At 45.1% G+C, this 12507-nt stretch overlaps 1 protein-coding gene across 2 annotated transcripts in view; it reads right to left on the reverse strand.

Moving 5' to 3' along the window:
- IL1RL2 (interleukin 1 receptor like 2) overlaps positions 1 to 9125 on the reverse strand; it is a 28289-nt gene extending 19164 nt beyond the window's left edge. Inside the window, exons 1-5 of one of the 2 annotated variants that reach the window (XM_010991895.3) lie at positions 9026 to 9125; positions 8183 to 8252; positions 7121 to 7355; positions 3615 to 3807; positions 13 to 172 (exon numbers count right to left, since the gene is read on the reverse strand). In XM_010991895.3, the coding sequence (XP_010990197.1) occupies positions 13 to 172; positions 3615 to 3807; positions 7121 to 7355; positions 8183 to 8240 (646 nt within the window). In that variant the 5' untranslated portion in view covers positions 8241 to 8252; positions 9026 to 9125. Of the gene's footprint in view, positions 1 to 12; positions 173 to 3614; positions 3808 to 7120; positions 7356 to 8182; positions 8253 to 8815 lie in introns of both variants that reach the window. The other variant, XM_031441043.2, reaches the window with a different exon arrangement.
- Positions 9126 to 12507: the final 3382 nt, after the last annotated feature.

The following is a 12507-nucleotide window of genomic DNA, read 5'->3' on the forward strand; positions in this document are numbered from 1 at the left end:
GAGCGCACTTACCAATATTCACCGTGATGCTGTTTAAAACCGTGTGCTGTTTCCCTGCGTGCGTGAGTCTGGCTTGACAGGCATATTTCCCTCCATCCTCTGCCGAGACATTCTTCACTAAAAGCCTTTTTTCCCGAGAAATAAACCTCTCTCCTTCAATCTCTTTACAGTCCTAAATACAAAAAAAAAAAAAAAAATCTTTTCAATTCAAGAGTATTTTGAGTTATCAGTTACATTTCTACTTAGCACTTTTCTATGAACCATGGACAGACAAGAAACCTGTGTGATCTCTAGACCTTAGGTAATTTACAGTCTAACTGAAGAATATAAAATATGTACATATATATTTTATTTATAGCAGAAATTTGTTTGAAGAAATACTACAACATATAAAAACCATATAAAGTTTAATTTCCACTCATACAGTGGTAAATGTGATATAATGCATAATAAAAAACTTTTAAAATCCAGAATGCACAAAGTACTGTACAGTTAGATCACTAAGTCAAATCTAGATTTTATATATATATAAAGACTATTTTATGGGCTGCAGTGAGTGTTATAAATATGAAGTCCACTAGGAGCTGAGAGGGGAGAGGCTAGAAGGAAGACCTTATGGAGAAGGACTGGGATGATCGATAAAGGAGTTTGGTAGGAGGATGTGAACAGGCAGGAATGTCCTCCATCGACAGGAGTCCACATCTCCCAATGGACCACCACGTAGTGATACCAGGCTCCTTTGCAAGGCTGCGAGCGCAGGTGAGTAAGGACCGCTTCCACTGTGTTATGCAGCCAATTACACCTTCTCCACCTGTCAGGGTTGACCTTACACAGGTCCAAACTAACCCTTCACCAACATTTTATTTGGAGGCCTGAGCAATAGTCAAAGTACGTGGCAGGGCTCCTGGGGAGCAGATGTCACAGCACTTCTTAAGTCACCCATGCTGCCACCGCATCAACAAAACCAACCTGGAGACGAGTCAGTCTCAGGAAGGCCCTCCTCACTTGTCATCCTCAGTAACCACCCAGAGGGCGAGACTCACCGCGCACCCGGCCTGTCGTAAGCTCTCGTTCTCTTGGTAACCTCTTCTTCCATCTCAGACCCACTTCTGAACTCTTTCTCAAACCTTTTCCTCTTTCTCCAGGAAGTACCACTTCACAGAACAACATCTTGGAGGACTGAGTCCATTGGTTTGGCGTTTTCTACTAACTTTGACCGTATTTCCTGTGACCTAACCATTTCACTCTTAAGTAAATGTCCCACTGAAACGCATGTGCGTGTGAATCAAAAGATATATACAAGAATGTTCCTGGCAGCTTTATTCCTAGTGGCCAAGCATTGGGAAACCTTAAAAAGCCTGATGACAATAACGCAACGCTACACAGCAATGGAATGAATGGCCAAGAGCGATCTGCAGCAGCATGGATTACCCTCACAAGTCTCCATCAGCCAGAAGCAAAATACCACAGGGAAGCCAGACACAAGATCCTACATACAATACGAGGCAACTTCAGGAAGGTTCATAAACTGGCAAAAAACTAATCTATTATCAGTCAAGAGAGTGGTTCTTTTTGAAGATCAAGGAGACATGGTTTTTGGAAGATGGCAGAAGCGGGGCTTCTGAGGTGCTGGTGATGCTGAGTTCTTGACCTTGGTGGAAGGCTTAACTGGAAGGTGTGCTTCCTTTCTGGTAGTCTGTCAAGCTTGTCCACTTCTGACTCATGCATTTTCTTGATGGATGCTACACTTTAGTGAAAAATTTTTAATGTGTTTCAAACATTGGCAACTAGGATCTATAAATATATAAAATCTTCTCCAAGTCAGTAAGAAAATGGTAAGAAAAATGAAAAAAGAAATACGGTAAAAGAGAGGCGTTAAGCAGAGTTCTGAAGAGGATATAGAAATGGCCAATAATCATACGAAACAATTGATCAATCTCACTAATAATTAAGGAAAAGTAAACTAAAACAACAGTAAGGGAACTTTTTATACCCATCAAAATAATATAAAAAAAAGCTTTCAAGTCTTACAAGACAAAGTCCTACACAAGGTTTTAGGAAATCCAGGACACTGCTGGTGAGAGTAGGGCACACGGACCCACTGTGTAGCCCAGGGAACTGTATTCAGTACCTTGTAATAACTAACAGTGGAAAAGAATCTGGAAAGGAATGTATATATGTGTGTGTGTATATATGTAGATAGATAGATAGACAGACAGACATACATAACTGAATCTCTTTGCTGTGCACCTGAGACTAACACAACATTGCAAATCAACTATACGTCAATTCAAAAAGTGTTGCAGAGCAATTTGGCAACATCAATAAAGTGGAATATGTTTTTCATATGCGTATCCTACAAACGAGCAATGCTAAGGCTAGTCATCACATGCTCTAAGAAAAACTCACACACCGTCAAATGTGCATAAATGCATTTAAAAGGGACAAGGACATTTATTGCCACATTCCTTGTGAGAGAAGAAAAGAGAAACAAGCTAAATAAATGTGAAATGTGTAACAGAGAGGATCAACCAAGGCAGAAACTGATTTTTAAAAGGAGGGACGGAGCTAGCAAATCTCCTATGAGACCAACCAAGTGAGAGAGACTGTGTGTGTGTTTGTGTGTGTGTGTGTGTGTGTGTGAGAGAGAGAGAGAGACAGAGACAGAGAGAAACATGCTGTAACAGGAATTAAAAGATGAAGCTTACTGCAGAAGCAGACATTAAGAACAGAGAGATGATAAATGATTTCATGTCAGAGTATTTGAAAGGTTTAATGAAATGAACAATTTCCTAGGAAACAAAATCTTACCAAAACTCTTTTGAGAATCAATAAGAAATTCATATAATCCTATCATCATTAAAGAAACAAAATCAGTAGATTAAAACCTTCCCACAGAGAGAACTTCAGACCCAGATGATTGTACAGGCAGGTGCCAACAAGCAGAGCTGGGGGAAAAGTAGTTCAAATGCTCAACAGCTAGCCTGTGCTCCTCCCAGCCAAGGGTTAAACTTTGTAGGATGTCATCTGCCCTTAAGGTCAGACAAAGAGAATGTTTGAAGCTGTAAACACACAAGGTACAGAAAGGTGAGTGCAGGATGCCCTGCTTGCACAAAAGAGGAAGGGCTGGGACACAGATTTTTATTTGCCTGTGTGGCTGGTGTGACACAAAGACAATGCAAAGACTGCCAGGAACTAATTACAGCAGTCACGGTCAGGGAAGGTGGGATGAGCCCAGGGGAACCTGCCTGAGGAGGGGGGAGGTTTTCCAGGGCGTGACTTCTACCACTTTGTGATTCCTGAATCATGTGCACATAGTACCCATTCAAACAAACCAACTACTTAATCTTAATTTAAAAGAATAACTAAGGATGGTCTGAAAAGTAAGAATAATGGGAGGAAGGGTGGATACAAACAATAAACTATTACAAAACTCTAATAGCCATAAATTTAAAAATAAGTAATTAGGGTAAAATTGTCAACTAACAAATCTGTCTTAGGTATACAGATCTCTTTACCAGTTCTGCTTTAAAAGATACAACTTAAACCTTAAAAAAGACAAGTGGGTTTTAAAGAAGAGGAAGGAAAATATCAATAGGAAATTTTTTTTTTACCTTATACCACTTCACTGAATCCAAAACAAAACTGTTTGGGAAGTTCAGATGACATATAAGACTGTCATCTTTTCCAACATATAAGATCTGTTTGAAGTCATCTGATACATTCAGTTGACTGTGTCCAGAAACACACCAGTGTTTGTTAAACACAGTTAGGTTTACTTGTATTCTGTGACAGATGTTTGTATCACTGTAAAAAAAAAAAAGCAGATTCAAACCTCATAAACTCAAACAATCACAAAAACAAATGATTCTGTTCATCTCCAAATATTTCCAAATCCTCTTCCAGGTACTGTGCAAACTCTCTGCCTCAAACAAGACACCACGCATCTCACAAGTCATTAATTAGAAAAGGGGGGAAAAGTATTTGGATGGTGGAAACACAGGAACAAAGCTTAATCAAATGATCAAAATGAACGTCACCTAGGAGGGGCACAGGGACACCAGGCACCCCCTGAGGGTGCCGTCGTAAAAGAATGCAAACCACTCACACAGTATTCCAGCCAAGAAGGCTCTGTCTGAACCCACTCACAAAGGAGTATATGGCCAACGGAATGTGAGAGATACAGTATGGAATAACTGCCTGTACTCTTTAAAAATGTCAGTATCACCCCCCCCCACACACACACACACACAAAAAGCAGACTAAGGAACTGTTCCAAATGAAGAGGGATTAAAAATACATGACAACCACAGGCAATGCATGACCTCAGGTTGGATCCTCTGCAGGAAAAAAAAGAAAAATATTTATAAAGTCCTCATTGAGCAGACGGAGGAAGCAGCATATGAATTGGGGATTAGATAAAAGTATCGTGTGATGGTTACATTTCCTGAATGGGACAACTATTCGGTGGTGATGCAAGAGAATATTCTTATTGACAGGAAATACACATTGCAGTATTAGAGGGGAAAGGGGACATGGGGCGTACAACTCCGAAGATCTAGAAAAAAATGGTTTAGAAAAAAATATTGTGTGCAATTGATGTATATACAGTGGGGGACGATGACATAAATGTAGGAAAATGTAAATATTAGAGAATCTAGGTAAAAGGTGTGTAATAGAAAAGAACAAACCAGACTGTATTAGATCTGTTCCTTTCACTTCAGCCCATGCCCTGTTTTCTAGGCTTAGTCTTGCTAGCTCTGCACTCACATGAAGATAACAAAGTTGCAGAATAGAGAATAACATTTGTTTTGCTGGAGCTTTTGCAGGAGCACCGGGAGCTCGCCCAGGCGGACAGCTGCAGGAACAAAGAATTCCTACAGCAAGAAGTTTGCAACAACCAACCACACTCCCTCACGTTTTTGGGTTTGTTTTTGTTTGTTTGTTTGTTTGTTTTTTTGTATAAAAGGAGCCTGTATTCCGACTGGAGCAGGACGGTTCTCCAAGACAGTAGTCTTGCATCCTCTCGGTCTGCTGGCTTTCCGAATAGTCTCTATTCCTTGCCCCAGCACCTCGTCTCCTGATTTACTGGCGTGTCGTGCGGCGAGCAGAATGAGTTTGGACTCGGTAACAGGTGGATGGGAGCGCTTTATACTATTTTTGCAAATGTAACATGAATTTGAATTACTTAAAATTAAAAATACATCGTTTTTTACTAAATATACATCATATCTGTGTGTTAAAGCTTGATGAGAATTCATGTTTATTTTTTTCCATGTCAATGTCCTCTGTCTACCACCTACGAACGATGTTTTTGCTGCATTTCATAGCTCCCAGATCCAAATATTTGAAATCCAGCCGGGACATCCAGCTGGATTTGTGTGACATGTGATCCCCAACTCTGGTTAATGAATGACCTACAGCAAAATGGGAGAGCAGACCCCCACAAGGCTCAGCAGTTGTCCCCACTGTGAGTGAGACTGCGGGAATGGGGTCGTTGGCAACTGCACGTGTGTGCCGCTAAGTAGCCGTGCACCCCGAGTCCATCACGTGGAAGTGAGGAATCTGAATCAGAGAGGGATGTGGCCATCCTGAAACACAGAGAAGGGCTGGCAAACGCCAAGGAACCACAGCAGGGAGGGAATGTGGCTACACTTCAGAAGTACCTGCTTCGCACATGATCTCAGGTCATTTTCGCTTCAACCGTATCGGGCTTCCACTTTACAAGTAAGAAAGCCAAGGCTCACGGAGGTCAAATAATTAAGGTCATGCGTGTTAGCAAGGGAGGGTGACAAAACTGGGGCTCTGAGGCAAAATTTGGTCCATAGATGTGTTCTCATTAAGCTACACACACAAAGCGTATTAAAAAGTTAACCACACACACATTCTGATTTCCAGGTTACCTTGAAAAGTTGGAAAATGGGCTTGAACTGAATAGGCTGCCGTCTCTGGTGAGGCACACAGTTTCCCGATCACCACAGACAGCGCCCGGAGCAATTATCCCCCCAGCAGACCTGTGGCCCTCGCTCACGTTACTTCCTAGACTAGGGCGTAGCACGGGGTCGGGAACACTGCTGGTGCTTGGTCACTGTTCAGTTCCTTAGCAGATTCCCTTCCAAAACAGGTGCTCGAAGGAGGCTTATACCCCTCTGGACGTGCTGCCTGTCAACAAAAACTGCTGGCATTCCAAGAAAGAAGGCAGCAATAGCATTGGGACTACTGTAAACAGGCTTTGGAAGCCGGTCTGGCCTTTGGCATCATTTCGGTGGAAAAAGATGCATGTCATGTTCCAGCAACTGGTTTACAAATCTATCCTCTTTAAAAGTCTGGTCCCTGAAAACATCTTGTAACGATACAAAACTATTATTCTTCTCATTGAGTTTTCTACATTTATTAAGAGTTTATCAAGAATTTTCCTAAAATATTTAAATGTATGTTATCATCTATTTTATATATTCTCTTTATATATTTATTATATTTTTAAATATTGTATGTGGGAGTCTAAAGATGTCTGACAGTATCCTGGTCCATGGCCCCTCAGGGGTCCAGGGACTGCCCTTTGATGACAACAAGGAACATTCCTTCCCCAGTATGTACCTGCCTTAGATGAACCAACTACCCAGATGATAATCAACAACCTTTCATTGCCCAGAAGTCTGACCACCAGAAACGGTCACAGCCCCCAGCCAGAGTCACGCAGCCCTACCTTTCCCGACCCCCTCCCTTCCCTATTACCTCAACATCAGCCAACCAGAAACTTGTGCACAAGCTGATCACACACCCTGCGACCCCCCCTGTGTCTGATGTCATGTCAGCACAAGCAGTAAAGGGTCACCCTCCTTACAAAAGTCCTCAACAACCAGCTCTCGGAGGGCAGACACCCCTAGTCTGTGGCCCGCTGGTGCCCACAGCAGCGTAGCTAATAAACGCCTCTCTTATTTCCATCCTTTGTCTTTGGTAAATGATTTTACTACCCTCGTGTCAGCCTGCTAAATCTTACAACATTACATGCTATATTATATTATATTATATTATATTATATTATATTATATTATATTATATCATATCGTTTATATAATATATATATATAAGATACTTCTCTTTTAAATGAGGAACTTACTTTATATCACATTCGTAGATCCCAGAGTCCTCCCCTTTCAAGGGGAGAAACAAAATCCAGTTTTGCTCCTGGTGAATCCTAGACCGTATGTTTTTGGATATTGGGATTTTGCTAGGAAATTTATACCACGTCACATTCACTTTCCCAGACATTGGCAAAGGGTATATGCAATTAAAAGCTGTAGGCTGGCCTACTGAAGCCATCTCATCCTGCACACTCACGTCCTTGCAAGCATCTAGGGAAGGAAAGGAAAAAAATAAACATGACAGCGAGCGCCGGTGTTACTTGTATTCATTTTAACAAGTGCCTCTTTAACTTTCTAGCCGGTTTGAAATTTCACGTGAGAGTTTCTCAGTGTGGGAGTTTCCTAAAGACAGTCTGTGAATGTGAAACTAGAAGTCCTTCACACGTGTCCTAAGAAAGCCTTTGCTGTCTCCCCCCTGCAAGTCATCTTCCGAATTTGGAATGAGTCCCCTCTTACCCTTCCATCCTAAGGCCCTTAATTCCTCCATCTCCTCCTTCAGAGTAAAAGCTCCTCTTCTGAGCTCCGCTTGTCCTGTTTTCTTTCTGCCCTGCCACCCTGTTAATTCACTGTGTCCCCAGTAAAAGGTATAAGAATCTCATCTCGAAAAGGGTTGTTAAACAGTCCACTCACTTCACAGTTCATTTCTATAAAATCGCTTAGTTTTTCTTGGAAGCAATTGGTCCTGCTAGTGATGTGTTTGCTTTTACCCTGGGACATAAAATGTCTGTCACATAAAACAGACTGTAGTGTCCCCCCTTGGGTACTTTAACTCGTCTTGCCTTGCATTTGCCTAACTTGCCCCCTGTCCAGAGTCACTTCAAAGCTCAAAGATGACGTTTCGGGCCGAGCATCAGACACTTGGGGCTGAAACCTGGCGTTCCGGCGTCCCGCGGGATCCCCCCTGGCCCACTGGGGAAAGTGTAATCGGCGAGGCTCGGGGCTCGCGCGATCCCCGAGGGGGTCCACACAGGGGACGCCCAGAGCCGCAGGGAGGCGTGCGGGGGGTGGGGAGGTGGCCTCTGAGACACCAAACTCACCTGCTCTGATAATACGTGGAAGAGCGATGGACACGACGCAGAGCAGCAAGGACAGCATTCCCCTATGGTGCTGCGGGGAAGAAGGAGGGTGGGATGGGAAGGGGTGCAGCGGGACGGAGCGCGCCCTCCCCCGGGCACCAAGCCTGGCTTCCGCGACGACGTCTGAATCTGAGACCCCAGCCAGGCCACTGACCTTCCCTTCTCCAAAGGTAGCCCTCCAAGGTTGGCCCCACACTTACCCAGACGTACCCCCCCCAAAGCCTGCTCCCTCCCCTGCCCAGTTCTTGCTCTCAACCCCCACCCCCGGGATCCGGGTGCAGAGCATCAGCGGGAGCGCCCCCGCCCCGGGAGGCGAGGCGGGGTGTCGGGGGGTGCGGATCCCCTCCCCTCTGCTGCGCTGTCACCCGCTCTGGGGGCGCGGTGGCCTCCCTTTCTGCCATCTGGCGTCTGCGCCCAGTGGGAGGCCCGCCGCCCAGCCCGCAGCCCCCGGTCCCCGCGGTGGTGCCCGGTCCCCACCTGTGCGTCGCGCATAGCCTCCCCTGGGGGTGCGTGGCCTCAGGATCCGCTGGGCCCCGCCGTTTAGACGGAAACCCCAAACACCGGCTCACTCGGGAGAAGCCAGCTTAGGCCTACCTGGCAAAAGCCGGCAGGAAAAGAGGGAGGAAGACGGACGGACAGGTGGACGCGGGCTCCACACCTTGGCCCAGAGACGGAGTCTGCTCCCCCAAGGTCGCCCAGCCGGTCGGGGGCCGCGCGGGAGTCCCGATCGCCGGCCCCCGACTCGCGCACATTTTTGCCACCGCCTCCCCTGCACACCTTTCCGGCGGTCGGTGCCCCACCCACCGAGCTCAAACGCGGGCTCCCAGCGCGGTGTGGACCTGCCGGACCGGACTGGAGCGCGCAGGCTCTCCTGTAGAGCCGAGAGGCTGAGCCCTGCCGCGGTATTTCCAGACCAGGCTAGTTCCTCAGCACCGTGGGCGGGGCTGACCTACCTTCCCAGGGGGAGCCCAGGAAGGAAGATGCCATCACACTCGGAAGTGGGTTTGAAGGCTTTTTGCCAGATTCTCTGGCAACTCAGAAGTCCTCCATCACCAGTAATAGCTGCCTAAATCTATTCCAAATTGTCCCTCCAAATGAATTATTCATTCCTTTCCAAACTCGGTTTGAGCAGTTATTGTATGCCCATATAGAACGCCCCCACAGGGGAAGCCCTTTCAAATGGCTTTTAAGGAATATCATTCATCTGCCTGTCATGTTGGTTAACTTCTGTAAAGCAGATATCCCATAGTGATCCTCAAATACCCGGAGCAGGAAGACTGCTCCGATCTGAAACTCCCAAATGAGATGGTATCAGGCAAGCCCTGACCATCTGGAGACACCCAGAGACATCCTTGAGGGCACTGAGACTTGGAAAAAAATATAAAGTGTAATCTCCATTCAGCAGATTTCTGGCCAAGCTATTTCTGGTGGTCCTTGTGGAAGTGCAGACAGTGAGAAAGTAGCAACCACAGCAGCCAGGGGAGGGAAGTCCACAAAGCTTTCTGTGATGGGCTGGGAGACGCTGGTTTGCAAGTTTCTGCACTCAGAAATTATCAAGGATTCCAAAGTGCTTTCGTCTGTGTGGGTTACGTCTGTCAATACATACTACATTCAAAATTAAAATGGAGACTATTTTAAATTTTTATTTTCTTATTTATTTTCAATAATGACAATAAACCTTCTACATGGTAATATAAATATCATATATTTTATGAAAAAATAAGTATACTTTCCCAAAAAACAGACTTACTGAGGCACAGAGATACCACAGTGTTCTCTCCCTGACAAGGAGGTCGAACCCCAGCAGCACCCTTGTCTAGAAAACAGCGATGATTAGATCCACTTTTCAGAGGCACCCTTTGTAAACGGCGGGGCGCCTGACAATAATAGATACTTGATGAGTCCTGAGTTTTTTGGGGGTTTTTTTAACCATCATCCTACCATTAACCCTTCCTTGCCACAGTCTTTAAAATTGCAGACATTTTTGCAGTGGGAATATTCTAAGAAGTTGATGCCATTAGTCACAAGCCATGGGTAATGGACCCTTTCAATTTTTTTTTTTTTTTTATATGAGCTGAAACAATTTCTCTACCGATTCATTCCCTCCTCCTGAGAGCAGGTGTGAAGCAATGTTCTGTGTGCGGTGGAGGCATTTGCTGAGTTCGGGTTGGTTGATTTTACCTTCAATTGGTTTGATCTTCGGACAAGGACGTGATGCACATTCAGAGGAGGGGCGGGGCAATGATTTTTATTAAAGATTTCATAGACGAATGTGTATTTCATGCAGTGCAGAGTCACGTGTTTGTTCTGGCTACACAGCTGATAATTTCCCACTAAACATAACCTGCAGATATTTCCCCAGTGAGAATGAAGCAGAAATGTGCCCCCAGGTCATGGTCGAATGCGCCACATCCCAGTGTCAGGCTGCGGAGGGGCTGGGGGTGGGGCCCTACCAAGATCTTTATACCTTTAAGGCTCTTAAATTCCCACGTTTTTCCTCTCGGGGAGGCTTGAGGATGCCCAGCCGCAGTCCTGTGGTTGCTTTTGTTGCTGGAATGAAATGGACCTGTGGAGGTGGGAGAAGCTGCAGGGGTGGCGGGAGGGTGAGTTTCCTGGGTCCTCAGACCCTCGCATCAGTTCATTCATTCACCCTATCCAGTCCCCGCTGTGCTAGGTGACATTCCGAGTGCTGGGAACAGCTGGAGAGAAGCTGAGAGACCCTCTTAGAGCTCACAGTCTGGTGTCTACTGTGTGGAGGGGCTGAAGGGAACGAGAAACATAGGGGAAAAACCCTGAATAAGAACACTGAAAGAGATGATTTCTGGCTGGTGAGAACCATGAGGATGTGGTGAAGAGACAGAGACGGTGTTGGGAGAGGCTTCACTGCAGAAGTGATGACATGGCTGAGGCCTGAGGAGTGACCAGGAGCCCGCCAGACAGACACCTGGGAACAGAGTTCTCCCTGCAGCTGGCACAAAGTGTCTAGAGGGTGGAAATTTCTAAATAACAGAAATGAAGCCAGTGTGACCAGACTACAGCAAACACACAGGAGCGTCGGGTCAGTGAAGTCAGAGTAGCCGGGGCTGGACCGTGCAGGGGCCTGTGGGCGATAGAAAGAAGGTTGGGTTTGATTCGAGGTAAAATTGAAAGCTATTAGAAGATTTAATAGAGTCTTTTTTTTTTCTTTTTTTTTTTTTTGGTGGGAGGAGGGAGGTAATTAGGTTTATTTATTTAATTTTAGAGGAGGTACTGGGGATTGAACCCAGGACCTTGTGCATGCTTCATTTCAATCTATCTGAAATCAAATTCAGAGAATCAGGACATCACAGGGTTGGAATAGAATCTAAGGGTTCTCTAGCTCTTGGGTCCGTCCTTAGCACCCTCCTACCCAGGGGACACCGCGTGGTGTGACAATCAACACTTTAGTAATGTGGGCAAATATTTTCACAACATTAAAACAGTTAGGGTATTAAACTCCATGTATTATATGATCTCAATTATATCCACAGAAAGACAATAAAATATTCCTAATTGTCTTTAAGTTGTGAGGTTTTGGATGATTTTTTTCTTCCTTAGTTTTTTAAGAAATTTCTGTGTTCTCTCAAACCAGTATTGGTTCTATAATACGAAAAGAGTTTTGTTTTTTTTTTTAATTTAAGAACAATGTTCCTAATACGTTGTCAACTCACAGAGGGATTACTGTATCAATAGCCTCCCTCTGACCCTTCACTCCCTCCGAATCGTCTGTGTGACGGTGCCCGCCCCTCCGCCAACACTTTCTTTATGCCTCCGTGTTCTCCATTCAGAAACCTCCAAGCGCTCCCATAGACCAGCTCCAAACGGTAAAGCCCAAATATCTGAGTCAGGGGTCTAAGACCCTCTATCATGTGAGTTCATTCCTTGAACTACTTTCTCTCCACCAAACTCTCTTTGACGAGATTGTTTCTCTTTGACAAGATTGTTTCTCTTTGACTTTGTAGTTTTCTCAGGGTCTCATATAATGTGAGGCACAAGGTTAGCACTTTTAAAACAATCCAGAAGTAAACTTGAGAGCAAAAATATTCCCCTATGTTTTGGAATTGGAGGGAGGACTTGGGGTCCAGTTTTAGGAAACACAAGAATTCAGAAGCGATTAAGTCCAGCCTGGCAGGCAGGATTGTGGACTGTCATCTAAGACTGAAGTGTTTAAACACACGGCCAGTGTCCGCAGCTACTGAGGCAGATGAGAAGCAGGAGTGTCTTGGGCTGAGCAGGGTAAGGGAGGTAAGGTGAGGGAGGCAGGGAGA

Source organism: Camelus dromedarius, chromosome 33, assembly GCF_036321535.1.
Source record: "Camelus dromedarius isolate mCamDro1 chromosome 33, mCamDro1.pat, whole genome shotgun sequence".
Lineage (NCBI taxonomy): Eukaryota > Metazoa > Chordata > Mammalia > Artiodactyla > Camelidae > Camelus > Camelus dromedarius.